Source organism: Drosophila simulans, chromosome 3L (genome assembly GCF_016746395.2).
Source record: "Drosophila simulans strain w501 chromosome 3L, Prin_Dsim_3.1, whole genome shotgun sequence".
NCBI classification, from domain to species: Eukaryota; Metazoa; Arthropoda; class Insecta; order Diptera; family Drosophilidae; genus Drosophila; species Drosophila simulans.
The window spans coordinates 6,895,593-6,921,175 of NC_052522.2; the positions used below are offsets into that span (position 1 = coordinate 6,895,593).

A 25,583-nucleotide genomic window follows, 5' to 3' on the forward strand; every position below is an offset into this window, starting at 1 on the left:
ACGCTTGAGCATGAGCTTGGCGCTATGTCCCAAGGTTCTAGACCACTAGATAGGTTCTATATGGACGTTAATGGCCATCTCTCGTTGATCTTAAATAACTTGAAGGCCAGAAACCACCCTCGTGAAGTAGTCAACGCTTTGATAGAAACCTATAGAGACAAGGCTTTGGATGTTTTTATCAGAGGAGTGGGGGGAGATTGTTCCAAACACTTACTTGTCCGCAGCCCGAAGAATCTACCAGAGGCTTACTCTTTTTGTATGGGATTGCAGAATGTAATGTCAAGAAATTTCACAGCTCAGAACTATCAACCGTCAGGTGCCCCAAGATTCGCAGGCACATATCAACATCAGGCCAGGCCACCGTTCCGAACCCATTTTTCTCCTGGTTCAGGCAGATTTTCGCAAAACTCCTACAGAACTCAGGGTCCTAGACAGGCCATAAAAATGGAATCCAATCGGTCGGGTCAATCTTACCAATCAGGATACAGTGGTCGCCAGGAAGAAGGCTCCGGTATTAAGAGAATGTCCGAAGGAAACAACCCATTCCAAAAGGCACAAAGATTGTACCACATGGAATTGGCACCACCCCCGCTAGCCCCGGCGGCTAGTGGAGATAACCAAGGACGTTCACACGAGGGTTACTATGATGACGAGTCTCAAGCTGTCGAGAGAAGCAACAATTATCCTCCGCAGAAAAACGTGGAAGGAGCTACAGAAGCTCCACATAACCTTGAGACTGAGGGAGGGGCAAATTTTATGACCAACGCCTCTCCAGTGTACCGTACTTAGAGTATGCTACGGAGAGGGGAGAAAGGCTGAAGTTTTTGATCGACACGGGGGCGAACAAAAACTTTATTAGCCGAAGACTTGCAGCCGGGTGTACCACAGTCCGTAAACCCTTCTCCGTACTGTCCGCTGCGGGTAACATCATGATAACGCACCGCCTAGTTGGTAAATTCTTCAAACCACTAGGGAACGACTCGGATATTACCTTTTTCGTACTACCGAATTTACATTCCTTTGATGGTATCATTGGCGACGATACTCTCAAAGACTTAAAAGCCATAGTGGATAGGAAAAACAATTGTTTGATAATAACCCCAGGAATTAAAATCCCTCTTTTGGCGAGAGCTTCAATAAACGTTAACCCGCTACTCGCCGCCGAACACCCAGATGGTACACAAGAAATTTTGAATTCCCTTCTCGGGGAATTTCCCCGCATCTTCGAGCCCCCCTTATCTGGAATGTCCGTGGAGACGGCCGTCAAGGCTGAAATCCGGACAAACACACAAGACCCGATCTATGCTAAAAGTTATCCTTACCCAGTCAACATGCGCGGAGAAGTCGAACGTCAAATCGATGAACTGCTGCAGGACGGTATAATTCGACCCTCTAATAGCCCTTACAATTCCCCTATCTGGATAGTCCCGAAGAAACCTAAACCAAACGGAGAAAAACAATATCGCATGGTAGTCGATTTCAAGCGGTTAAATACCGTCACCATACCCGACACTTACCCCATCCCAGATATAAACGCTACGCTAGCCAGCCTTGGCAATGCCAAATACTTTACCACCCTAGATTTGACTTCTGGATTCCATCAAATCCACATGAAGGAAAGCGACATTCCAAAGACAGCTTTCTCTACTCTAAATGGAAAGTACGAGTTCCTCCGTCTACCATTCGGTTTGAAGAATGCACCTGCAATCTTCCAAAGAATGATCGATGATGTTTTGCGCGAGCATATTGGCAAGGTCTGCTACGTTTATATTGACGATATCATCGTCTTCAGTGAAGATTATGACACACACTGGAAAAATCTCCGATTGGTATTAGCGAGTTTATCAAAAGCTAACCTCCAAGTGAACCTTGAGAAGTCGCATTTTTTAGACACGCAGGTAGAATTTTTAGGATATATCGTCACGGCCGATGGCATTAAGGCAGATCCGAAAAAGGTCAGAGCGATTAGCGAAATGCCTCCTCCGACCTCTGTTAAGGAGTTAAAAAGATTTCTAGGCATGACCTCGTACTACAGGAAGTTCATTCAGGACTATGCGAAGGTAGCAAAGCCCCTTATAAACTTGACGCGTGGATTGTACGCTAATATAAAGTCTTCACAATCAAGCAAAGTGCCAATTACATTAGACGAGACGGCTCTACAGTCTTTTAATGATTTAAAATCAATTCTCTGTTCTTCTGAAATACTGGCGTTCCCATGTTTCACTAAACCTTTCCATCTAACCACGGACGCTTCTAACTGGGCCATCGGAGCTGTCCTCTCACAGGACGACCAGGGTAGAGATAGGCCGATAGCGTACATTTCCCGTTCATTAAATAAGACGGAGGAAAACTACGCTACTATCGAAAAGGAAATGCTCGCGATAATTTGGTCATTGGACAATCTTCGGGCTTACTTATATGGCGCTGGTACTATTAAAGTATATACTGACCATCAACCTCTAACGTTTGCCCTAGGCAACAGAAATTTCAATGCGAAGCTAAAACGCTGGAAGGCTCGTATAGAGGAATACAACTGCGAACTCATCTACAAGCCTGGGAAATCTAATGTGGTGGCTGACGCGCTTTCACGCATTCCGCCTCAGCTTAACCAGTTGAGTACCGATTTAGATGCTAATCCCGAGGATGACATGCAGTCTTTGGCTACTGCCCATAGCGCTTCACATGACAGTTCACGATTGATTCCCCACGTTGAATCTCCAATCAACGTTTTCAAGAATCAACTCATTTTTGACACAACCAGGTCAGAATACTTATGCGAGCACCCGTTCCCAGGTTATACTCGCCATCTGATTCCTCTCAAAGACGGATCACTTGCCGATTTAACCAACTCGTTACAATCGTGTCTACGACCTGTAATAATTAACGGCGTCAAAATCCCGGAAGCACATTTGCAACGCTTTCAGTCCATCTGCTTAGCGAATTTTCTTTTATACAAAATTCGGATAACGCAGCGCCTAGTGGCGGACGTGTCTGGCGCAGAGGAAATTTGTGAAATAATTGAAAAAGAACACCGTAGAGCACATAGGGGCCCTACGGAGATTCGTCTCCAACTTTTAGAAAAATATTATTTCCCGCGGATGTCCAGTACGATCCGTCTGCAAACTTCCTCATGTCAGTGTTGCAAACTCTACAAGTACGAGAGACACCCTAACAAACCAAACCTACAACCTACGCCAATTCCTAACTACCCATGTGAAATACTTCACATCGACATTTTTGCGCTCGAAAAAAGGTTATACCTAAGTTGTATTGACAAATTTAGCAAGTTTGCCAAACTTTTCCATCTGCAGTCAAAAGCATCTGTGCATTTGCGAGAAACTTTGGTGGAGGCCCTACATTACTTCACCGCCCCTAAGGTCTTGGTTTCGGATAACGAGCGAGGGTTGTTATGCCCCACAGTGCTCAACTATCTTCGGTCTCTAGATATCGATCTGTATTATGCTCCAACCCAGAAGAGCGAAGTAAATGGTCAAGTCGAGAGATTCCACTCTACGTTCCTAGAAATTTATCGTTGCCTTAAAGATGAGCTCCCTACCTTCAAACCCGTTGAGCTGGTACACATAGCAGTGGACCGCTACAACACTTCCGTTCACTCGGTAACGAATCGAAAACCAGCAGACGTTTTTTTCGACCGCTCGTCAAGGGTAAACTATCAGGGTCTGACAGATTTCCGGCGGCAGACTTTAGAGGACATCAAGGGCTTAATTGAGTATAAGCAAATTAGAGGTAATATGGCTCGGAATAAAAATAGGGACGAGCCAAAGTCTTATGGGCCGGGAGATGAAGTTTTTGTTGCAAATAAGCAAATAAAAACAAAGGAAAAAGCGAGGTTCAGATGCGAAAAGGTACAGGAAGACAACAAGGTAACAGTTAAAACCAGATCAGGAAAAATTTTCCACAAATCTGATCTAAGAAATTGAGACGTGGTTTTCACATTTAAAAAAGAAACGCGAAAAAGAATAACGAAAGTAATAAAAGTAAGTTGTGGCAGCTAATGAAATATTCCACCCATGCATACCCTATATAAAAAAAAACATTAATAAAAAAAAAAAAAAAAATGAGTTAAGAAATACAAAAAGAAATACAAAAAAAACTATAAAAAAAATAATATAAAAAAATACAGATTATAAGAAATAAGAAATAAGAAATATAAAAAAATAAATATATAAGTACACAAAATGTACCGTACCCCCACACACTACGTAGTCTTAGAACAACTTAGACGACCAGATATTTACGAATTGTCTTTTTGTAAGCGCGATTTCTGCATGCGGCGCAAATCCCGCTCACTGGACTGGCTGGGGTCGGCTTGGAAATGGGTAGCTGGATCTCCAGATGCTGCTGATTGGAACGCCGTCTTGGCCGCGCAAGCGACGGCTTCGAGGAACTGCAAAAACTGGAGGAGGCTAGCTGTATCCCTCGGCTACTGAAGGGCGGCCAGGCCAAATGCTCATATCAAAGAAGTAACCAACGAGTGGTTAAGCAAGTCGACGATGGAATGCTCCTCCTGACCAACTTCAACGGAACTCTAAGAACGGCTGCAAAGAACTACGACCTGATCGGCTCCTTTATCATCCAATTCGACAATGAGACGATAATGGTCAACGGTCAAAACTATTCCAGTTACTCGGTCAGTCATCTAATGGCGATGCCGGCCGTGTTGAGCCACATAACGGCCAGCAACTTTCAACTTTCTCTGGAATACGTCCACGACGTGAGCATGAAGAATTTGGAAAAGATGTCCAACATGGCGAGTGAGCTACTAGCCTCTCTTCTCGCCGAGGCGGCACTCGCAATCTGCATATTCCTAGGCTTTTATTTCCTATGGAAGAAGCTGATGTCCACCAAAGGCATGCCCGATGTCCGCGAGATTGCCGCAAACTTAGAAGCATTGGGCCAAACCGAGCTGAACAAGGCTCACTAATCTGCGGGACGCAGATCTTGAGGGGGGAGGAGTTACGAACCCTCTTCTTGCGCCCTTCGTCAGGTCTCACCAGCGCTCGGCTCTCGTGTTTTCGGGCCCCGTCAGCAGGCGACTCGGGGCCTGTCTAGTAACATGTTCGTGTAAGTTACGAACCCTCTTCTTGCGCTCTTCGTCAGGACTCACCAGCGCTCGGCTCTCGTGTTTTCGGGCCCCGTCAGCAGGCGACTCGGGGCCTGTCTAGTAACATGTTTGTGTATGTGTGCATTCGGAACAAGTGCCGTTGGTCGCACTCAGGGTGGGGTAGAGGGGTCAACGGGGGAAGCGTATATAAAAGCAGCGGGGCGGGAGAAGAGGGGCAGTCTCGAACGGACACATAACGGAACCGCTAGCAGATCGCGAACTGAATCTTAAAATAAAGCTAATCGTAAACTCGAACCCTCTTAACTATCTTGACTATTATTTGGAGAACCACAGCATGTTGGTTGTCATATCAAGGTGAGGTATGCGGCAGCGAGTGCCGAGAACCCTGATGCAAGTGCAACTTGCGTTAACTTACATATATATATTTAAAATGCTGCATATTTTGCCGTCGCTGCAGCTGCCTCAAGACAACGGCTTACGCTGCGTATACGCAACGTTGACACAGTCTGTTTGCTTTTGGGTTTATAAAACTGTCCAAATCAACATACAAACCAACACACTGGAACATAAACACAGAAAAATCTTCAACTTGCTTATAATATGTTGGTTTTTTCACATTTTAGGTTTTGTTTTTATTTGACAGGTGTTCTCCCACAATAAAATGCAATTTTAACCCTTTTACTTTTGTATTGTGTCTTGGGGTCAGAACATACATATAAAGGTGCAAATATAGAAATAAATTCATTGAGCAGAAAAGTGCCACAAGAACCTAAATAAACAAAGTGTAACAACATCTTAACACATTTATTAGACAAAATATGCTACATAGGCATGGTTTACATTTTTCTGGGTGCACGTAATGGGATTATGTTTGTGCACAGAAACAAATGAGTTAATCTTGTGATTAATAAGTAAATAAATAAAGTTGAGTTTTCGGAGGAAGTATACCTTTTTTTTTAAATTTATTATCCAAACTGGAGAAATTTACTATAAAATCCTATTTTGCCTTTTCTATAAGCTCGAAAGCTTCTCCGCTGAGTTCTTCTTCTGCTGCAGTTGATACATATGTATTCAGTTCTCTATATATGTGTGTATATATATGAAGCTTATACTCCGCAGGATAAACAGTCGGGCAGAAAGGAACTGTGACAGTCGGAGAGGCGGAAGGACAAAGTGACTGAAGGACCAACAGACAGACGCTTCTGCAAAAACGTTGGCGCAAAAACTTTTCGAGATTTGTGTCAGCTCGTTTGAGAATTAGTCGTAGGTTTTTAGCAAAATTAAAAAAAATCTGTCACTATGCGGTTGGCATTTGCCGTCTCATTGTTTTTCGGTCCCCTAACAGGGCCCTTGATCCCCCAGCTACCCCATTTCCACCCACTTTTCCAGTTTCAGTACCATTTCCACTTCCCCAGCTCGGTCTCCTTTTCATATTCGGCTTGTGTTTCCCTTTCTGCTTCTCTGCCACTATTTAGACAATCACTTCTGCTCGCTGCACATGGACACTGCTAAATATACACATTAAAAATAATGTTACACAAATATAGAACCTCTTATAAGAAACGACGACTTAGGAGGATAAAGTTAGGAATTTCTAAAAATAATTCATTAGGGATTTATATATTCAGCTTATTATGAAATAGGTGCCAATATTTGTATGGCCATGCTAAAATTTTCGTTTTGGATATAAAAATATTTAAAATTAGGTTTTTGAAGTATATTAAATACAGAGGTGCCCCATAGAATCAAAACATGCGTATGTGCTCGAGGTTGCATATACATATGTACAAATTTTGCGTTATGTGCTCTCTGCGCTTTGATGCGACCGTTCCTTAAATAATTTATGTGCCGCAAAATGTGCAAAGTAATTTATTCTGATTATATGCAAAACAAGAACCGGCGCAAAAATGAAAATGGGCATCAAATAAAATGCGAAACGGCCGTCGAGTGTCAAAAAAAGGAGCTCTGGAGTCAAGTGCAGAGTAAAGAGAATTAAGTCCTGCACCTGGGCAGCCTTATTTTCGTATTTCCAGAAGAATCCCGCCTCTTGAAAGGGCCGTAAAAATTTATGTTGCTATAATTTAGCTTTAAAATCGCACCAAACCTCAGCCCAGCTCATCCGAAAAGTGAGAAGTGGCAACCAAGGGGGCGGGGCACGCATTTAAACGGAAATAAAATAAAATTACAAAAAGTGCGCAACTTTCTGACGTAGCGATTGTTATCCTCGTTGCTCCAGTGTTTTCCTTTTCAGATTATTTTTTTTGACGTTTTTTTTTTGCGTTTTTTGGACTTTTACCGAGGGCCGAAACGGCTGTCAGAAAGTGATTTAGAAACTATGCTATGACCCGGGTACCTTGGCCAGGTCGAGAACCGAGTTCTCCGAGCTCCCAGTTTGGAGTTCCGAGTTCAGGATTGGCATTTGTTTGTTGTCGGCTGTCGGCCGCCTGTCGTCGTTGGCCATAAAGTTGAATTTGAATTTAGCATTTTTGTTATTCGGCTATTGGCATTACCATTTTGTGTGCGCCCCTTGAAAATGCCTTGAAAACGAATTGAAATCGAATTGTTTGCACATTACTGCGGTTAGATAATTGATGCCACATTCCAGTTGAAATAGCGTTAGGTCGACGGTGAGTCAAGTGGCAAATACGCATAACTCATATAGTTTTTGCCACTTAAAAGCCACGGGCAAATATGCTGAAAATGTCAAAACGTCGCTTACATATTTAATGCGCTCTAACAGGCTTAATCAACATTACAAAGTAATTAGAGTTAATTCTTTTGTACTTGAGCGAGCAGAGACACCTGGCACAGTCAGGTAGTCAAAGTGCTTACGCATGTAGCCGGTGACACAGCGAGATTCAAGGTGAGAATGAAACTGAATCTGGAAGATGGAAGCTGATGAGGATGAAAATGATAATGAAAATTACGATGACGACGGTGGTTGGGATGAGGATGAGACCCTATAACTGTAACGAACACACTCATAGAGCGTTGTCCACCCCAACACACTCTGTCTACGATTTTTACCGGCATGCTCAGGGAAAATGGGCGTGGGTTTTGTGTTGCGATGAACAAAGAGTGTTACAGCTACAATAGTGTAGACAGAGATACGGTATATTCAAAAAACGATAACCAAACGGTTAGGAAGCGGACAAAAAGGTGTACCTACTGAAGACGAGGCCCAGATGTTATTGGCCTTATTCATTACCCACCCTACCTGTGGAATCCATTCGGACTCCACCCTAGTACAACCACTGCTCTACATACCCTTTGGTGCCCAACAAGAAGTCAAATTAATTCATTTTGGTCCCCATATAATTAAAGATAAATATAAGATTCAGATCCATTTTCCTAAACCTAATCCTTAAACTAAAAATTACGTTATTTATGTTAAGAAAATCTCTTATTGATTAATTTTGATTATCAACGACAAAATGAAAGAAAAAGTAATTAAGGTAGAAGTTCAAATACTGGTATATAAGCTTACATTATTCTTTTGTTTCTTCGACTTATTTTACATTAGAATTATTTATGATTAATGAGTATTTAAACTATAAACTTCTTTAAATCATGATTAATTAAGGCAGGATATTTTAAGAGTACTATTTAGGAATATCTGACCTTTTTTATATATATGTTTGTGTGGTCTTATTATTTTTGTTTTCTACTCACGCACTTTCCATCGATGTCAGCAGGCCTGATGACGTTTGATGATTTGCTGTAGGTATTACTATAAATCGGGAGAATCACATATATAAACTTGTCAGATCTCCCACAAGTTAAGCTAAATTAGAATTATAGAAATTTATAAGTAAATATTCTTATGTAAAATTAACTCAAATATAAAAACTATTCTAAATATACTTAATACTGAACACGATCATTCGTGTTGCGGCTGCTTCGGGTTCGCAGCATACGCAGCGACAAGGCCAGCCTGGGGCTCGTGTTGTGCCCAAATATTATTGGAATGCGCAGGGTTGAAGAAGACACCAAGCTGATTTGTGCATTAAATGGATGCACGGCGATCTGCTTCCTGCGTGCGGCGATGAAGAAAAAAAAGAACGCCAACTCTGGGGTGGGTTGACCTGCGATCTGTCGGCAGCAGAAGAGGTCAAGCCCAGCCTTCCACTGCACACGGTGGGTGCTCCTGATGCCAGCAGTTGTAAATCTATCTGCGATCAATGAAGCCACAGTAAATTTCACGCGTGGTCAAAAGTTTAGCGAAAAACAATACTAACCGCCTTGGCGACGCAGCCACTAAAACTCCTATCTCCAAACGTGGGACCGGCAGCGACGCAGTTAAAGGTAAACTATCACTCGGCAGTATTTGCCTTGAAAAACTATAATCCGAACCACACGATGCTCGTGGATTTTTAAATATGGATTTTGCACAATATTGAACTGCACTCGATCACGCCTTCACAAAAAGAGAACGGAAGTCTGCAAATCATGTGTGACCGTAGCTTGCTATAATCCTACTCTGGAATTTTGTGGTATTTTTATTGGGCAATTTTCATTTTGGCCAGGATTTTAATTTGCCTAAAATGGTTCGTCACCAGATAAGTGCGGTAGCACATAGAAGGTTGCCATTCGGCTCGACTCCCACAACCCGTATCTGTAAACTGTTGCGCGGCAATTTGCATGGTTAATTATCTATTAACTTGAGCATAACTTTTTCGCTGGGTGCGAGTGCAGAATCCGCAGGATCCAGAACCGCCAACAAATGCACACACACACAGAGCCACAGATACAAATACCAAGACAAGCGGGTGAATTAGGTGCCTCCAACGAAAATATATACATCCGTTTCCGCTCTTGTCGTGGCAGTGGCTGCCATTGTCATTATATAAGAGGTAATGCGAACTGCGAAAAATTCAAATTGTTCAGAATACAGGTGGACTTTTTAATACCCTATGTAACTGTATGGGAATTCAAATGCTTTAAATATCAAATATATGATTACATCACCTGATTCAGAAACTGCGATAATCATTTATTTGGAGTTGAATGGAATACCTTTCATTCTAATTACTTTTAAGTAAGAAATCAACTTAGTTTTGAATAGTTCATATACCTTACTATAAGTTTCACAACTATAGAGTACAGGAGCAGCGTCAGCGGAAACAAGTTTATGGTAATCTTAATGCCTAAAGCTTTCCTTTGTTTTGATGCCGCTGCATGCCGTAAATTTCACTTATTAAATATTTGTGCTTAATTAAGAATTTAACTCTCACAACAAGCGAAATGTTGGGAGCTGAGTGACGGCAGTACAAGATTTTCAATGGCATTGGGAGCATTGTTCAAACTAGGCTTTAAGTTTTATAATGCATAATTAAGGTCAGGGTGTGCTGACTTACGACCTTCTTTAAAAGTTTGACACACTTTTGTAAGGTGAAGGAGTGATTTAAATGTATTTAAATACCAAATAATGGATAAGCAAAAGCCATATAAGTCATAAAATAAGTTAAAAGCAATATAGTAAAGCAATACACAAGTGTCAATATCTATATACTATAGTTCCAATAAATATCAATCGAACAAAGTCATTTCACAAGTTTCCTATTCATACAATTGGAGGTTTACTGCCTGGCTATGGATTTCGAGTTGAATGTGAATCCATTTTCGGTTAATTTTTAAGAGCCCCAATCGATGTCCATTATTGACACATTTTTGACAAATTGCCAGATAGCCGCAGAGTTGGATTTGCGGAGTCCTTTTCCTTGTCCTGCAGCTCGCAACTGAAACGTGTCTCGCATTTTTGAGGAGGCCGGTCTACCTTTCTGGTTTTTCGTGGTAATGGCAAATGGAAAAGGGTCAACGATTTGCGTATTATTTGCTTTATTTTCAATACGCAGAACGAACCCTTGTCAGGAGCAAAAGAGAGAGAGAAAAGAAATAGCAAAAAGGACTCATTGCTAGGCAATGGATGCCTCGCTGCTGCGCAAATATTACCACACTTTCCGCCTCCGCTCCTCCCACTCACTTTTTGCTGGCCTGTTGTGTCCTTGCCCCGCTTCTTTCGCATTTCAGTTCATTTCTGGCCTTAATTATGTGCGGCACAGAGCAAACAACAAATGCACAAGCAGCGCATATGTGCACATGCACTTTCAGCCCAGTTAATTGCTCACGGCACACTCGGAGCACTCTGCGCCACTTGACCGACCTGCCGAGACGTCCTGCGAAAGTCAGCCATTTGTCCTGCCACCTCCTCGTTCCGCTCAACCACCGTTGCTCTCCGCCTGACACTATTTAAACTAAATGCCCACCTTAAAATCACATTCTACCAGGATGTCCAGGACACCGAAAATGTTTCTTTTGCCTGCGGCCAGTTTTTCGTTATTTAAAACGGCCTTTGTCTGCGCTTGACCCTCTGTCAGAACGCCTGTTGTCGTGCGGCTTCGCCATTCCTGCCTACACTGGAAAAAAAATAACGAACTTAAGCTGATATCCTCTGCTATACAAGGGATCCTAGCTGAATTTGAGCCGCTGGTCAGCTTTGTATACAAGTTTTAAGAAGTACCACAATTCTTAAATTGATGTGAAATTTAAATTGAACTCGTTGTTATATAATTCCTCAAGATAACTATTTTTGTTCTAATTTAATTTTATTTTAATTTTGCTTTTATTGTATTCTTCATTATTATTCCATTCAACTTTGCTTAATTGCGGTTCTTTTTGACCAGCCGCATTGACACATTTCCATTTGGGTATATAACTTATATACATATTTATTTTTCTCCGTACACCTATTTACCTACGCTTTTTCGTTGGCCAGTTGCCTTTGCAGCTGCTTGTTGCCGTGCACAATATTGCGGAGGCGACCGGCTTTGATGTCCGCTTATCAGTTCATCGCCCTGAATTTTCTGTCGCACTCAAGGAGCGGTCGAAAAGGGTTCTCGGAGCCGTCGAGGTTAAGCCTTTTTTGCGATGCCCACAGATAGTTTTTCTTTGCCAGATCCGCATCGAAACGAGGGATAAGTCGGACTGTGAAAGCTTAAACTTGGTTAAGCAAATGTACACGTAATAATATGGCCACAGTAACTATTATTCTAACCAAATGTGTGTTGGTCTTTAAATTAGGAAACTTTACAAGCCCAGAAATGTGATACAAAAAGCACATTCTCGTATCCTTTGTTTGGCCACTGCACAATGCTAGAGCTGTCAATTTACTTAGTCCCAAAAATGCAGGTAATAATGAGAGTCAAGCCAGCGGGAGCAGAAAACATCCAAAATGGCGACGTCGACTCATGCCCAAAAAATGCCCCTTCCTGCGGCTTAATTTCCGTTTCAAGTGAATTTCCTTGCTGCTAATTTTGTTGCACACACACAGCCGAAAAGCACGTGCTCCTGTGGAAACTGGGCCACACGGACAAAACGGCGGACGGACAGAAAATACGGACGGACACGGATCCCGGACACAAGCACGGACATTGCTTTCATGCTCCGACTCTCCAGCCAGTGATTTTCGCCGGCTTGCCATTTGTTTAGCGCATAGTTTTCTTGAACCAAAACAAAGCCAAGCCAGAAACAAAGCGAAAACTTTAATATCCGCACTCAATGGCACAACAGCAACAAGCTACATGGCGAACAATGCTCACTTCAATGTCTATTGATGGCCCACGTGTGTGTTACAGCGCACACACACACCCCCTCCCTGTCTGCTCCTCGGTTCCCTGGAATATCCTCCATGAAAACATCTCGTTGTCATTGACCAAAGTTTGGTGTCGTTTATACTTGAGAATTTGGAGTATTGCGAGCAGAGACTCTCAAAAACAGATCACGATACTTGATTGTTTCGATTTTTCCAATAAAAATAAAGATTCACGAGTTTTATAAAATCAAAATATTACATAATTGTATAAGTATAAATACATATTTCAAAACAAATTCTATAATATAAGAACGAGGAATCCCATCCCAAGGAACTACTTGTTTTCTTCTCCCATAAACCCGACATCCAAAAGCCAGATTGTGAGTCAGCCGCAGACTCGGCGCATATTAAGCCATTGTGAGCCGTGCCAGGACGCTTTTAACCCGAAACTCAACGAGTTAGCGTCTCAGACAAAACTTTTTTAACTGAGCGCCAGGATAAAAGCTGCACGGCCATTACTATCATTCACAGGACGAAGCAGCAGTAGCAGCCATTATGGTGGCTTAGACTTGGGATACCCGTTTCTGGTCCTGGGTCCTGCTGCGCCTGTTTCTGCTCCTGAAACTGGTGTCCTGGGCCAGAATGTTTGCTGCCGTTTTTATTTGCAGTGCTTGAGTTTATGGGCAAATGTGCATTGAGCATTTGTGTGTCTCTATCTGGGGAGGTGAGTGTGTGCAGCAGCAGCAAGGTCCAGGAACTAAGGACTAAGGACTCAGGATTCAGGACTCTGGTCTCAGGACCCGGCAGCATATTGTTTGTGGTCCATTGTCTTCATAGGCCCATTCCGTATTCCATACTCCGCATTTGGTAGTTAGTTACTGCGGCCAGCACTTCGACTGACTGCTAGCAAGTGGTTATTTATCCTGGCCCGCCTTTCTAATGGCTAATGTGAAATATGCATGCTTAATTGTAATTCTAAATCCGAAACCACGGCACACATTAGTTATCCGGCCGGCCGGCAGTCACTGTTGCACATTAACATCAATAATAAATTTCGATTTGCGGCAATTACAAATGGGGCTCTGGTACTGGAAATACTTTGCAGATGTACGGGCATATGTATATATACAAATTGATTGATTTATTATGTATTGGTTTGTGGGCACTCATTGTGCGTTTGGTTCGATGAAAAGCGTTTCGAAAATTATTCCACTCGCAGTGTGCATATATGTGCATAAAATATGCGATTATTCCTAACACAAACGTTACTATTTAACCCAGGGCTATTTAGAAAAAATCAATGTCTATGGTAATCCCGATGCCATAAATGTCACATGCATGCCGCCCCCAAAGGCAACGATTGCTCCCACCACGGCGGTAAGTCATCATCATGGAGGTCACCACTAAACCAGACCAACAGAATGCATTGGTTGGCATTTAAATTAATTAATGAATAGCCGGGCAAATCATCTTACTGATAAATTACATTAAAATTGCATTATGTTCGCATAAGTGAGGGAATATTTGCATTGGGATTTGCGTTCATTTATTGAGACTACCAACTAATGCTGCAAATAACATGTAATCGGATACACTTATGTACCATATGTGATGATGTATTTTTAATCCACGTGCTGTAAAGTTATATTTGTGAATTAAAGAGCTCAATGCGGCTAATCGCGTTGGTTACCAGCTGCAAATTTGAAATTCAATTTAGCACAAAAATGTCTAAGCCAGTTTTATGAAATATTTGCAAATCCCTTTCACACATATTAGTTACTTACCACATTTAATTCACTACATGAATTCAAACTTATGGTTATTTATTCATTATATTTTATTTTTATTTTCTTTTGTAATCATACCTTATTTCATTTGTTGTGTCCTAAAGTTTGGCTTTATATTTTATTTATTTTTTTAAGGATGAGGGTTCTATACTTTATGAAGGATCTGGAGAGGTATGTTGATTTCCAAATTATTATTCTTTAACCCTTTGATTCCCTTATTATTTGATCTGTTTCCCTTTCCACCTTTTCATATTTTTGGCCACAAGAATATTCTTTTCGAGTATTCAACGGAAGCGAATATTTTAAGTGATGATTTTTGGGATACAGGCGATGAGGTTAGTCCGGCAGTGCTGTTGGTAAAAGTGTATAAAATTAAGTAAATTAATTGGCGGTACATTAAACAAGGGCAAATGGGTTTGCGCTGCCATTATGGCGCTACTGCTATTGACAGTGCTCTTGAAGTGCTGTATAAATGGTTATATTGGTCAGCAGTGTGGTGGCTGCGCTTTGCATAATTAAATATTTACTTTCAGTTATAAGTTAATGTCGGGAAAATCAATGAAAATTGACAACGGTTTGCACTCTAGTCCTAATGAATTTTCTCCTCTCCCCCTCCGCAGGCGACAGACATCTTCGACGCCAGTGGAATGCAGCCCCCGGGACAGACGCAGTACACGCACGAGAGACGTAAGTGCATCCCCGCCGGAATCCATTCCACTCCGGCTAATGTGTCCCACTGTACATGTGTCCAATGCTAATGCAATGGTTTTCATCACTTGTTTTTCTTTCCATCCCATTTCCACATCCGTTTCGGCAGCGTATCGCGGCATCAAGGGCGAGAAGGGAGAGCGGGGGCCCAAGGGCGACAGCATTCGCGGTCCGCCGGGACCGCCGGGTCCGCCCGGGCCCAAGGGCGAAACGGCCCCCTATCCGCCCTTTGTGGAGACGACGAGTGCGGGGGCTGTGAGTATTGCAAATAGAGACTTATTTGCCGTTGGCATCTGCACAGAAAAAAGTTACAACTTTAACTTCAAAGATATCAGAACACATACCACTTACCATTTCAAAATAAACTGAAAAAATATTTAAAATTTTTTAAATACATACATTCACATCCACTTATTTTTTTTTATAAAGGAAACTAGAGTTGTGTAGAGTTTTTTTCTCTGTGCCGTTGTGGTGGGCAACACGAAATTGCCTGCCTGCCATAACGATGTGCCGCGGTAATGTGATCCGATCCACAGCCAGGTGCTAAGTTTTGTATTCCATTTCCCTTCGCAGAAATACACTGGCGAGTGTACATGTAATGCGTCTGATATCCTAGAGGCCATCAAGGACAATGAGTCGTTGCGGGAATCGTTGCGAGGAGCACCGGGCACGCCGGGCAAGGATGGAAAGCCAGGTACCCCTGGACACACCGTAAGTACCAGTCCATGTCATTTCGCAGGATTTTCTCTATCCATTTTCTTACTTTAACGAAGGATATTTAAGTATGGCAAGATGTATATAAAGGAAGTTCTACAAAGTTTATATTTCTGAGTACTGATAGACTGAGGGAGTAATATGTCATATATACTAATATAATAAAGTTAGATACATAGATACATACAATGCAAGAAGAATGGCATATTTTAAGATGATCAAATAATAGTTGTCTTATGATACCTGTTTATAGCAAGACTAGAGATTAGTTCCTATCATCAACATTTTATTGGATGGCTTAGTGAAGGTCTGTAGATAAGTCGGTGCTGTACTCAAGCGAACATATATACATAATCGAGCTGGAAGGTATTTGAGCTAAACTTTCTTTCATGTTTTTCTTCCGTTCGTTGAAGCTTATCTGGTTGTACGGCAATTTCAAGTTACAACGGGTTGGCAAAAAGGCAATATTTGACATGAATCTAACACATTTTCAATTTCATTACACACATCGTCTAATCTCCAAGAGTGAGTGGATTGAAGCAGGATGGACTGGGGAATTGGCAAAAGGAGGGAGGGCAATTTCAGAAGGGGCTGCATGTTTTCCTATGTCAAACATCATAATTTGCACTGTGCACCATGTGTGTGTGTGTGAGAGAGAGAGAGAGTGTGCGTATGGATGTGCGTGTAACCGGAAATGGAAAAAACGTTAACGTGCACACACACATTCACAGACGAACACTTAGAGTCGCGTGGAAGATGAGAAAAAGGAGAATATGGGACCGAATCGTAACGAAAAATTTCTTTATGCGCCAGCTCACGCTTAAACACTTATCCACTCTCCGGGTGCTACTCGTTATATTATCTCATCAACTGGGAACGTCTTTGGCAACCATAAGAGTTCACAGTGGATACACAAAGGACATGTCTCCATGTCTCCCTGTATGTGTGTGCTGAACTACACTTGACTATGTACTTGCCATTTACTTCATGCGAGTGCGCCTGTGTGCGTGTGTATGTGAGTGCGGGTCAAAGGCAAAGTCCACAATGTAACAAGCTCTCCTCTCAACTCACTTAAGTGCTTATCACGCAACAGGACCAAAAAAAACTTTGAGCAGCTAACCGAAAATATAGAATAACTTTGAATGCATGTCCATTACTTCGGTCGGAATTATTCAAAAAGCGAAAGCAGGCCAAAGACATTCACTTCTAAAGCCCATCTCCGTCTCCATTCAATCCGGCATTATCTGGGGCACTTTAGCAACCTGTGGAACGCAGCCTCTTCAATGCGATGCAATACATCAAAAGGAAAGCGGTATGCTTAGCATTCTGCGGTCCATTGCCAGAAGCTAAATATGCCAGCTTGAACCCCGAACCCCCCTTTATATTCGCACCGAAAAACCCACTGACCCACCCAAAATGCCACCCCAAAATCCTTAAGCCCAACCCACTCAAAAAGGCTTTTGGCCGGGCACGGTGAAATATGGCAAGCTGGCGCGCATACCGGAAATTCCAGCGACAACTTTGTTGCCCCACTGCTAATCCCTTAACTAATAGCAATTAATTTAAAGGACGACGATAAGCAACAGCTACACAGGCCAACATAGGAACAAGAACAAGAAGCAGAACATGGCACGCAAATGGCTCACAGCGTGACCATTTTGCATAAGATTAAGAACATCGGGAGACACATTTTTTGTGTGTACCCATCCATGTAGCCTATTGGAATGTCGGTGGACCCCCCCTCAAACCAAACTTAATCCAATCCCAAAGGCCCCAAAAAACCGAACCACATGCCACATGGACGGGCCTCGTCGTGTAGATTAATGAGCTTGGACTAAAACGCAACGATTATGTAAATCGACCGCAGCCAGTTAGGCAGCCCCAAATGCTATAGCTCCGAAAACAGCTCCTTGAAGTCGCAGTCCGTAGACGGTGTAGAACTTGCCCTGTAGACGTAGATTTGTAGCTCTAAGGACGCAGGACACGTTATATGCACGCCCACTAATGTGATTTATTTCTCTGTCGCTGCCGGCGACGTTTCTTCCCTTTCTCAACGCTCCATCCCCGCCAATACTCTTCTCGTCCTGCTTCTGGATGTCTCGCTTCCGCTTCCATTTATCCAGGGAGCCACCGGAGTGCCTGGAGCCAGAGGCGCCCGGGGGTCCGAAGGTGCCCAGGGGCTGAAGGGCGAGCCAGGCGTCGACGGCCTGCCCGGAGTCATGGGTCCGCCGGGACCACCGGGCCCGCCTGGTTTGCCCGAGAATTACGATGTAAGTATTCTTTGGAAATATCAAGAAAAAGAAAGAAAATGTATTACCAATATGTTTACCAGTTTAAATGTTTAATTATGCCCTAACGGGCATACGAAAATAATAGTACAAAATTTTAAATCGCATTGAGTGCTTCACGTAGTCCTTACTTTTTGTCCGAGTGTCTTAAACTTTAAACAAGACTTTAAAACTAATTGATGACATAACAAACTTTTTGTTTATACTTAATTATTAAAAAATGATTTGTACTGCAAGGAATACATAAATTATAAATAATCTCCTGAAACACTCAAAAATTACTTTGGATAATCCAAAGATCTAAGTAAATGTATTTCTATATCTTATGCCTTCGTCCCCTATGTATTGTGCATATATGTAAATCAAGTTGCCATTAAATATTATGTTATGTTTATTTATTATTTGTATTATTATATAGAGGACGAGGGTATTCGGTCTTCGGCTAATCGAAGATTATATTTTCCATAACTTTCCTAGCTTCGTTTCAATTTGGCTTTCGATCAAAATTGCACCTTTTACACTGGGCAAACACAGAGGCGTCGGCTGGCTAATGCAGTTGCTCGGTGTCTGGTCGCGTATCCTTCCGTCGTTTCGTCCTGCCGCTCCTTGTCCGTCTGTTATTTCAATCACGCACATCTTTATGAATTGCGACTGGCCAAGGTAAACGTCCGTCGTGTTTTACAAGCCGCACAATTTGCCTAAACTAATTTCCTTCCTGGCTCGCGCAGTAACTGTGAAAAATTGCCACCCTGTTGGCTCGTGGCGTCACGCCAGCTCCAGATTCGGATCCTTATTCCGATTCCAACTGGGAACCGGCAACTGGAAGTCAGAGTCTGCCATAAGCGGGCACGTTCGGTGGCCACCATTGTCGTTGTCGCGAATGCCACAAATGGCCTATCTCTGCTAATAATCTTAAAACCGCAGAGGTACCACGAAAACATCTCCTGGCGAAAGGGCCGAAACGTAAGCGTCTTGAGCACGCGAGCCAAGCCAGGACCTAACCCAAATTGAAGTGGAGTCGTCGTGTCGACACCGAAGTCAAGTGGAGTCTGCACTGGGAAAAATTAGGTTTATTGTTCTGAAAATAGTTTATGATAGGTTTGGGGAATTTCAAGTGGGTATCAGATGTATTTCTAAACACCAAGCGAATGAAAGAAAGGTAAACTAAAACAAAACACTGAACACAAAACTTTTAGATTTATTTTTTCTTTAGCTAAGAACAAGCTTTCTTTGAAATAGATTCTTTATAATAATAGAATTACTTTCCGTGCAACTGTGGCCCTTACTGACGTACTGCCCTTAGGCGGCAGTCATGGGCTCAGTTTTCAGGAGGCAGGATTTGGGGTGCCGCATGCCACATGCCAATGTCGATGGCGGTGTTCCAGCTGGTGGCAATTACCGTTATCAGCGCATGGCGCGCAGTTCACGCGGTTAAATGCGGTGGCACGCACACAGATACAGATACAACACACAGATACGGCTAGGGGGCAATAGGGAGTAGGAGCCGAAGTCACACATACAAACGCAAACACATCACATCACTCCCGGCATCCGCACCGTTGCCACTTTGAACCCTTTCATGCAAGAGTGAAACTTTTCTTTTTGCCGCTCGGCTTTATCACCGCATTTCAACGCCGTATGTTGCCCGCTTTTCCATCTAACTGTGCGTGGGTGTGGGTGGCTGTGGGTGGCTGTGGGTGGGCGGGCCGTAATCATTATCGCACTGTTACGTTTATGAAAGTGTCAAGCTACTTGTGGTCGACGAGGCGGCAGTAAAAATCAGACAGCCACTCGCCTGTCGGCCCGCCCATTGTTTAATGTCGTAGGGTTTATCATCATTATCATCACCCCAGAGTCGGAGCCTTTTTAAAAGCTTTCCGGAGAAAGTCTCGTACCCTCAGCGGTATCCTGCGGATTGGGCGGTGCCAGGATATACGACTAGGAAGCCACCGGCAGTTGAACAAATGGGCTTGAATTCAAGCATATAATAATAAAATAGAAATCGAAAAGAAAGGGGTAAGGGTCTCACACAGGATATTAATGGTATATTTCTAAAGGAGTTAAAGCAGAAATTTAATAATATATTTCTGACATTTTCTATCGCTATGTAGGGTACCAAATTATTTGAGCCCTATTAAAACCAGATTCTTTCTATTGCCACATTTAGATTTCTTAGGAGGGAAATGCTTTTATGTTTATTAGAACGGCTTTTGATTGCCGACACGACATTCACTTCTTCAAATGTTTTATTCAGAAATTCAATTACCCATGCCCATGTACACTTGTAAATATGAGTTTCGCCGTAAAAGTTGCAATTTTGAAACGTTTCCTGATTTTATACCAGTGAAATCATCTACTAATACGCTTTAATTTCACGCCCATTGCTCTATATTATTGTTAAACGTATATTCGTATCCAAAAACTATGTATTCTTGTAACAATCAACACATAAATAACAGATAAATTGGAATCCAACCAGGACCTTCAAGGTATAAACATTTTAACAATTTCATCTTATGTTCCACCTACCATCACCACCTTACTTACTCGTATAAAACACAACTAAAAATCGCAAAAAAAAGGTTTGTCGGGGGTTAAGCGATGGCCACCGCCTTTAATGGACTAGAACCACTTGGCATCATTAGCCCCGCCCCAAGATATGAGAGGCGGTACGCCTCCAAAAGGAGGCCTTTCCACGCTTAAAAAAAAAAACAGGATCATTAATCAAATTTCTGCCGTTGATACACCGCCGTGTGTTTTGCTGCATGTGGTGTCCTGGTGGTGTCCCTCGTCAAAAAGGGGACGCCCGCTGTGAAGAAAAACGATCAGAAAAATGGGGGGCTCCCGAAAATACATGTATCGAAAATAAATTGTACAACAAGCAAATATTTAACAAATTACTATGCCTACACACATACCCGCACACAGGAATCCCTAATGGTCAACTCGATGGGCGCATTCCGGGGCACGACGCAGCCAGGAGCCAAAGGTGTGCCCGGCGAGAAAGGTGATGCCGGCCAGAAAGGAGAGCGTGGCGATCCGGTAAGTCAGAGGGCATGGTCTAATAAATGGCCCGGGTTTTCTCCCAATTCTCCTGACCTTCCCCATTTTCCCGTGTCCCGTTGATGTGTGTGCGTGAGTGTTTGCATTATAAAGTGTTTCTGGGGAGGCAACCGCCCACACGATTGTTGTTTCAAATATATAATAATAATAACTTCTGCCCTATTGACTACTCAATTGATTTTGAGGCTTCTTAAAAGGGCAATCGGGCCAAGGACTTTGTTGCTTTTCGGGCCAAATGAGCAAAACAGGACTGCGACGATAATTTTCTATTGGGCCAGCAAATAATCGTATTTGGTAGGGCATTTTGGGGCAGAAGGTCACAGTTTTGCATTTCCGACATAAGACCAGAATGTATTTTAGGTGTTATTATAAAGCTCTATAAAAATCGTTCTTAAGTCATATACTTCTCAATTGTCTATTAAATTAAAAAATAGTTAAGGTGTAATGACTTCGGTAAGTTAATATGAGATACTTTACGGAATTTTTGCTCGTTTATGGCACATTTTAATATTTTACTGCCCTAAAATGACATAGCTGGCAAATCGATTGGTAAGCGATTAACCCCGTGAAAGGATAAACGCCCCATCTACCAAATTACTACTTGAGTTCAAGCTAAATTGTACCCAATTTGATAGATAGTAATAAGTCTTTCAGTCGAGCTCCTAGCATTCTATCCCTCCTTTATCCCGAATTTCATATTTATGGCATCGCAGTCATTTGTGCAGGAAATACACAATTTGGGACATAAATTTCTATCAGCAGTTGGCCAAAAAATGCGTCAGTCGGGACGATGTGTATGTGTCTTCTGATTTTTCTGTCCAACGATGGGGGCCAATTTGTGTGCATTTATAGCTCATTTGATTTTCAGTGGATATGATATGATCAGAAGCTTTAAGGGGACGACGCACATACCCATCATGAACTATTTGGTTTCGTTTCAGTTTCTTTTCACTTCTCGTTTTGGCATTACTTTCATAATAAGTTTTGGCCATTTGGGAAGCTCATCCTGCTTAGGCGACGCTTACTTCCCAGCCATTACCTTGTATGCCATTTAGCAGCTTAGTTGGGGTGGCTTTGCACCCTCGGACTCTGCGGCTCCCTTTGGCAGGATATTTCCTTTATGTCCTGCAACCTCAAAACTTAAATCTCCGACCAGGACTCGCATAATGTGCTTGTTGTTAGTCTGTTTGTTTGTCGGTTTTTTTTTCCCGGCTTTAGCTTTTAGCTCGGTTACCTTCCGGGTGTCGCAGATTACTCTTCCAAAAACAGCATCCAAATTGGGCCCACGACCTTTGATATATATACATAAGTAATATTTATGCGGCTTGTGGCAAAGGAATCTGGCGTAACAAGGTCGCTTTTAAGTAGTTATTCCCTTCGGTGGCCACACCCGGAATTAATCGTGCGTGAAATAAAAAGAAATTATGCAAACAGCACACACACACTTCATGAAAATACGAAAAAAGTACAAAAATCGATTCGGATTTTATGATAAATTCACGCCCAATTTGTCAGGGAGACGGCGTTATTGCATCACAATTTTCGGGGGAGAAAACTAATATGGAAATTAGCATTTTAAACGTATGAATACACGCACAATTAGGTACGTTTCATTAAGCCTAAAAAACAGGGATCTTAAAAGACAGCCGCCGAGCAGGGCAGTCGTGTGTGTGTGTGTGCGTTGCCTTATTAATTATTCATTAGTTGGTATTAAGTTGGCGATGTGGAGCAAGGTTCGCCATCGCAACAAACTGGGTGAAACCGAGGAAAGTAGCAGCCGGATCAGCCAGCTCCACCAATTTTCCCCCAGACCAACTGCAGGCGTGCGAATTTATGGCGAACCATTTAAGGCGCTGATGATGTGGAAGACGACGCTGGGGATGAATTGAGTCGAAGGAAGGAAGCAAATTTCCACAAAAGGACCTCCCTGCCCCGAAAAAGGAATATGGTTTTGTGTTTTCGGGCTTGTCACCAGGCATTGCATAAATTTCTCTGCTCGTGTGTGTGTGTGGGATTTCGGAATTGATTTGATTTCAAAATGAGTTTGAATTGAATTTTTTTTTCTGCCGTCGACAAAACGTTTGAAATTGAGTTTTACGGCCAAATTAGGCGAGAGAACTGCTGTTGCCGCTTCTAGGCTCCCACACACACACACACACTCGTATATGTGCGTATGTATTTGCCTGTGTTCCTTTATTCCCCCCTGGGCACATGTATGCCTACATATTTAAGACCGTAAATCATTTCACACAACTTGCGCTCCTTTCTCATCGAAATCTTTCCACCGAAAAACAGGGTCACAAAGGTGCACACGGGCCCAGCGGCGCAAAGGGTGAGCCCGGCGAACCGGGAACACCCGGACTGCCGGGATTGCCCGGACAGGCCGGAACGCCCGGCGGACTTGAGGGCCTCGCCAGTGCCAATGGGACCAAGGGCGAGAAGGGCGAGAAAGGCGAGAAGGGCATGCGGGGTCGGCGCGGCGGAACGGGAGCCACTGGACCAATTGGACCGCCCGGAAAACCCGGACCCATGGGCGATATTGGACACTCGGTAAGTGAAGGGAGAGGAAAGCGACTGAGAGAGTCCCGGCCACTCACAACTTTCGCATGCATATTCATGAGATTGACCAACTTTCACATGCTTTCACCCATTCTGGCCAGTAGCGTAGCCACAAATTACTTCGTGGGTGCAGGTAGTTAGTTTTCGTAAGGGAAAATATGTTTTTAATTTTATTACCAATATTAACAAGAATAAAATCACATTGCGAATTCGTTTTTTAAAAGATCTTTTGCCTCCCCTAAACCTAATATCCGAATACCCTAAAATTGTACCTTACTACGCCCATGACTTAGGCTATATTTTCCTCGATGCTAAGAATGTTCACAGACAAACAGAATTTTCCCGGCCGCACTCGCAATCTAGACAATCAGGGCACTGAAAGCGGCTGAGTCGCGCTGCAAGAGGAGCTGCAAAAAAAGGACAAAAAGCGGTGGAGTAAAGTCAAACGAAAAGTATTTTAAGTGCATTTTCATCACGGTTATTCAGGACGCGGCAGTTGGTGCATCGCACGATTCCAATTGCAGTTTACCCAGAAATTCCGCCATTATTTCGCAATAACAACAGCTAAGCAATGGCAGCAAGGAGGAAAGTTTCCTTTTTATTTTTTTATATTTTGGATCCGAGTCAGAGTCACTGAATTGAGAGGCAGGCGCGCGTGTGCCGCACGGTATGCCATTGCAAAAGGACACCATGGCATTCTCTGTGCCAACTGGCATCGTTTACCGCGCCGAAAAATCAAAATCAAGCAACGTATTTACATGAGCTGCCATTTCTGCAGCCAAATTTGGGGAGACAAAAGCGTAGCAACTACGAGAATTGTTGCACTTTCTGAAAACGGCCAAAGTTTGCCCGTTTTTTGGCCATAGTTCAAGTTGCCTCGTTGGTCCGATTCCCAGTGTACGGGAACTGCTTTTGGGCCAAGTGGATTATATACTTCTCACGAGGCATTCCATGTGGCTGTTGGCTTTTGCTGGCAATGATCTTATAATTTGCTCTCCAACTTTCCTACTTCCGAACAGACGAGTGTGATTTTTGCTGGCCATCTGGAAACTTTTATACGTGCTCATATCATTTTGGAGATATTTAGGCCAACATTCAAATAATTGAGTGCACTTTAAACAATCCTCAGAAGCTAACAGAGGCCATTTTTTGTTTGATTTTACTGATTTTTATGACCCAAATTTAATTGATTCACAGGGTCGTCCTGGCATGACAGGACCAAAGGGTGAAATGGGTCCCAAAGGACCAAAGGGCGATTCCGGCGGACGCGAAGGGGTAAGTGCCAAAAGTCGATGTCAAGTATACGCCCCGTGGGGCGACAGAATGCTGATGGATCACCAGTGCTGCTCCATATACTCACCTACTGAAACTCTCTTGCAGATAAAGGGTGATAAGGGAGACCGAGGTCAGGATGGTCGCGATGGCTTGCCAGGACCTCCAGGATTGCCCTCCACTGGTGGAGGCGATGGTGACAGCGGCGGCGTGCAGTACATCCCAATGCCAGGACCTCCAGGACCTCCGGGACCGCCTGGTCTGCCGGGTCTTTCCATTTCTGGCCCCAAAGGAGAGCCCGGAATGGATTCGAGAGGCTCCTTCTTCGGCGATGCATCCTACTACGGACGACCAGGTGAGAAAGCCAATGAAAACTATACTACCAACATAAATTGTATATATGTCACTCGTGAGCTTAGTTAGCTAGTGGTCAATATCTGTACATAGTTAGCAATATCCTTGCCCAAGAGCCAGAAACCTAACTTATCCAACCGCTATCAATCCATGTCATTTGC

General features: G+C 43.0%; 1 protein-coding gene and 1 long non-coding RNA gene across 18 annotated transcripts in view; one reads left to right on the plus strand and one right to left on the minus strand.

Annotated features, from left to right (window-relative positions):
• The window catches only part of LOC6737075 (collagen alpha-1(XVIII) chain), a 63,259-nt gene that overhangs the window by 31,223 nt on the left and 6,453 nt on the right, over positions 1-25,583 (plus strand). For 5 of the 16 annotated variants that reach the window (XM_039294324.2, XM_039294326.2, XM_039294327.2 and 2 more), the window contains exons 5-16: positions 13,959-14,054; positions 14,600-14,635; positions 14,731-14,799; positions 15,085-15,151; positions 15,282-15,427; positions 15,746-15,883; positions 18,010-18,156; positions 20,634-20,663; positions 21,103-21,216; positions 23,533-23,787; positions 24,994-25,071; positions 25,177-25,423. In XM_039294324.2, coding sequence (XP_039150258.1) covers positions 13,959-14,054; positions 14,600-14,635; positions 14,731-14,799; positions 15,085-15,151; positions 15,282-15,427; positions 15,746-15,883; positions 18,010-18,156; positions 20,634-20,663; positions 21,103-21,216; positions 23,533-23,787; positions 24,994-25,071; positions 25,177-25,423 — 1,423 coding nt within the window. The remainder of the gene's footprint in view (positions 1-13,958; positions 14,055-14,599; positions 14,636-14,730; positions 14,800-15,084; positions 15,152-15,281; positions 15,428-15,745; positions 15,884-18,009; positions 18,157-20,633; positions 20,664-21,102; positions 21,217-23,532; positions 23,788-24,993; positions 25,072-25,176; positions 25,424-25,583) is intronic. The other 11 variants (XM_016170985.3, XM_044923107.1, XM_044923109.1 and 8 more) reach the window with 5 other exon arrangements.
• On the minus strand, positions 8,384-9,690 carry LOC120284841. 2 transcript variants are annotated; one of them, XR_005544094.2, is made up of 2 exons: positions 9,325-9,690; positions 8,384-9,254 (listed from the first exon to the last, which is right to left on the minus strand). It is a non-coding gene; the product is annotated as an uncharacterized LOC120284841 (long non-coding RNA). The 2 variants fall into 2 exon arrangements; XR_005544093.2 differs by having other exon boundaries at positions 8,384-9,258.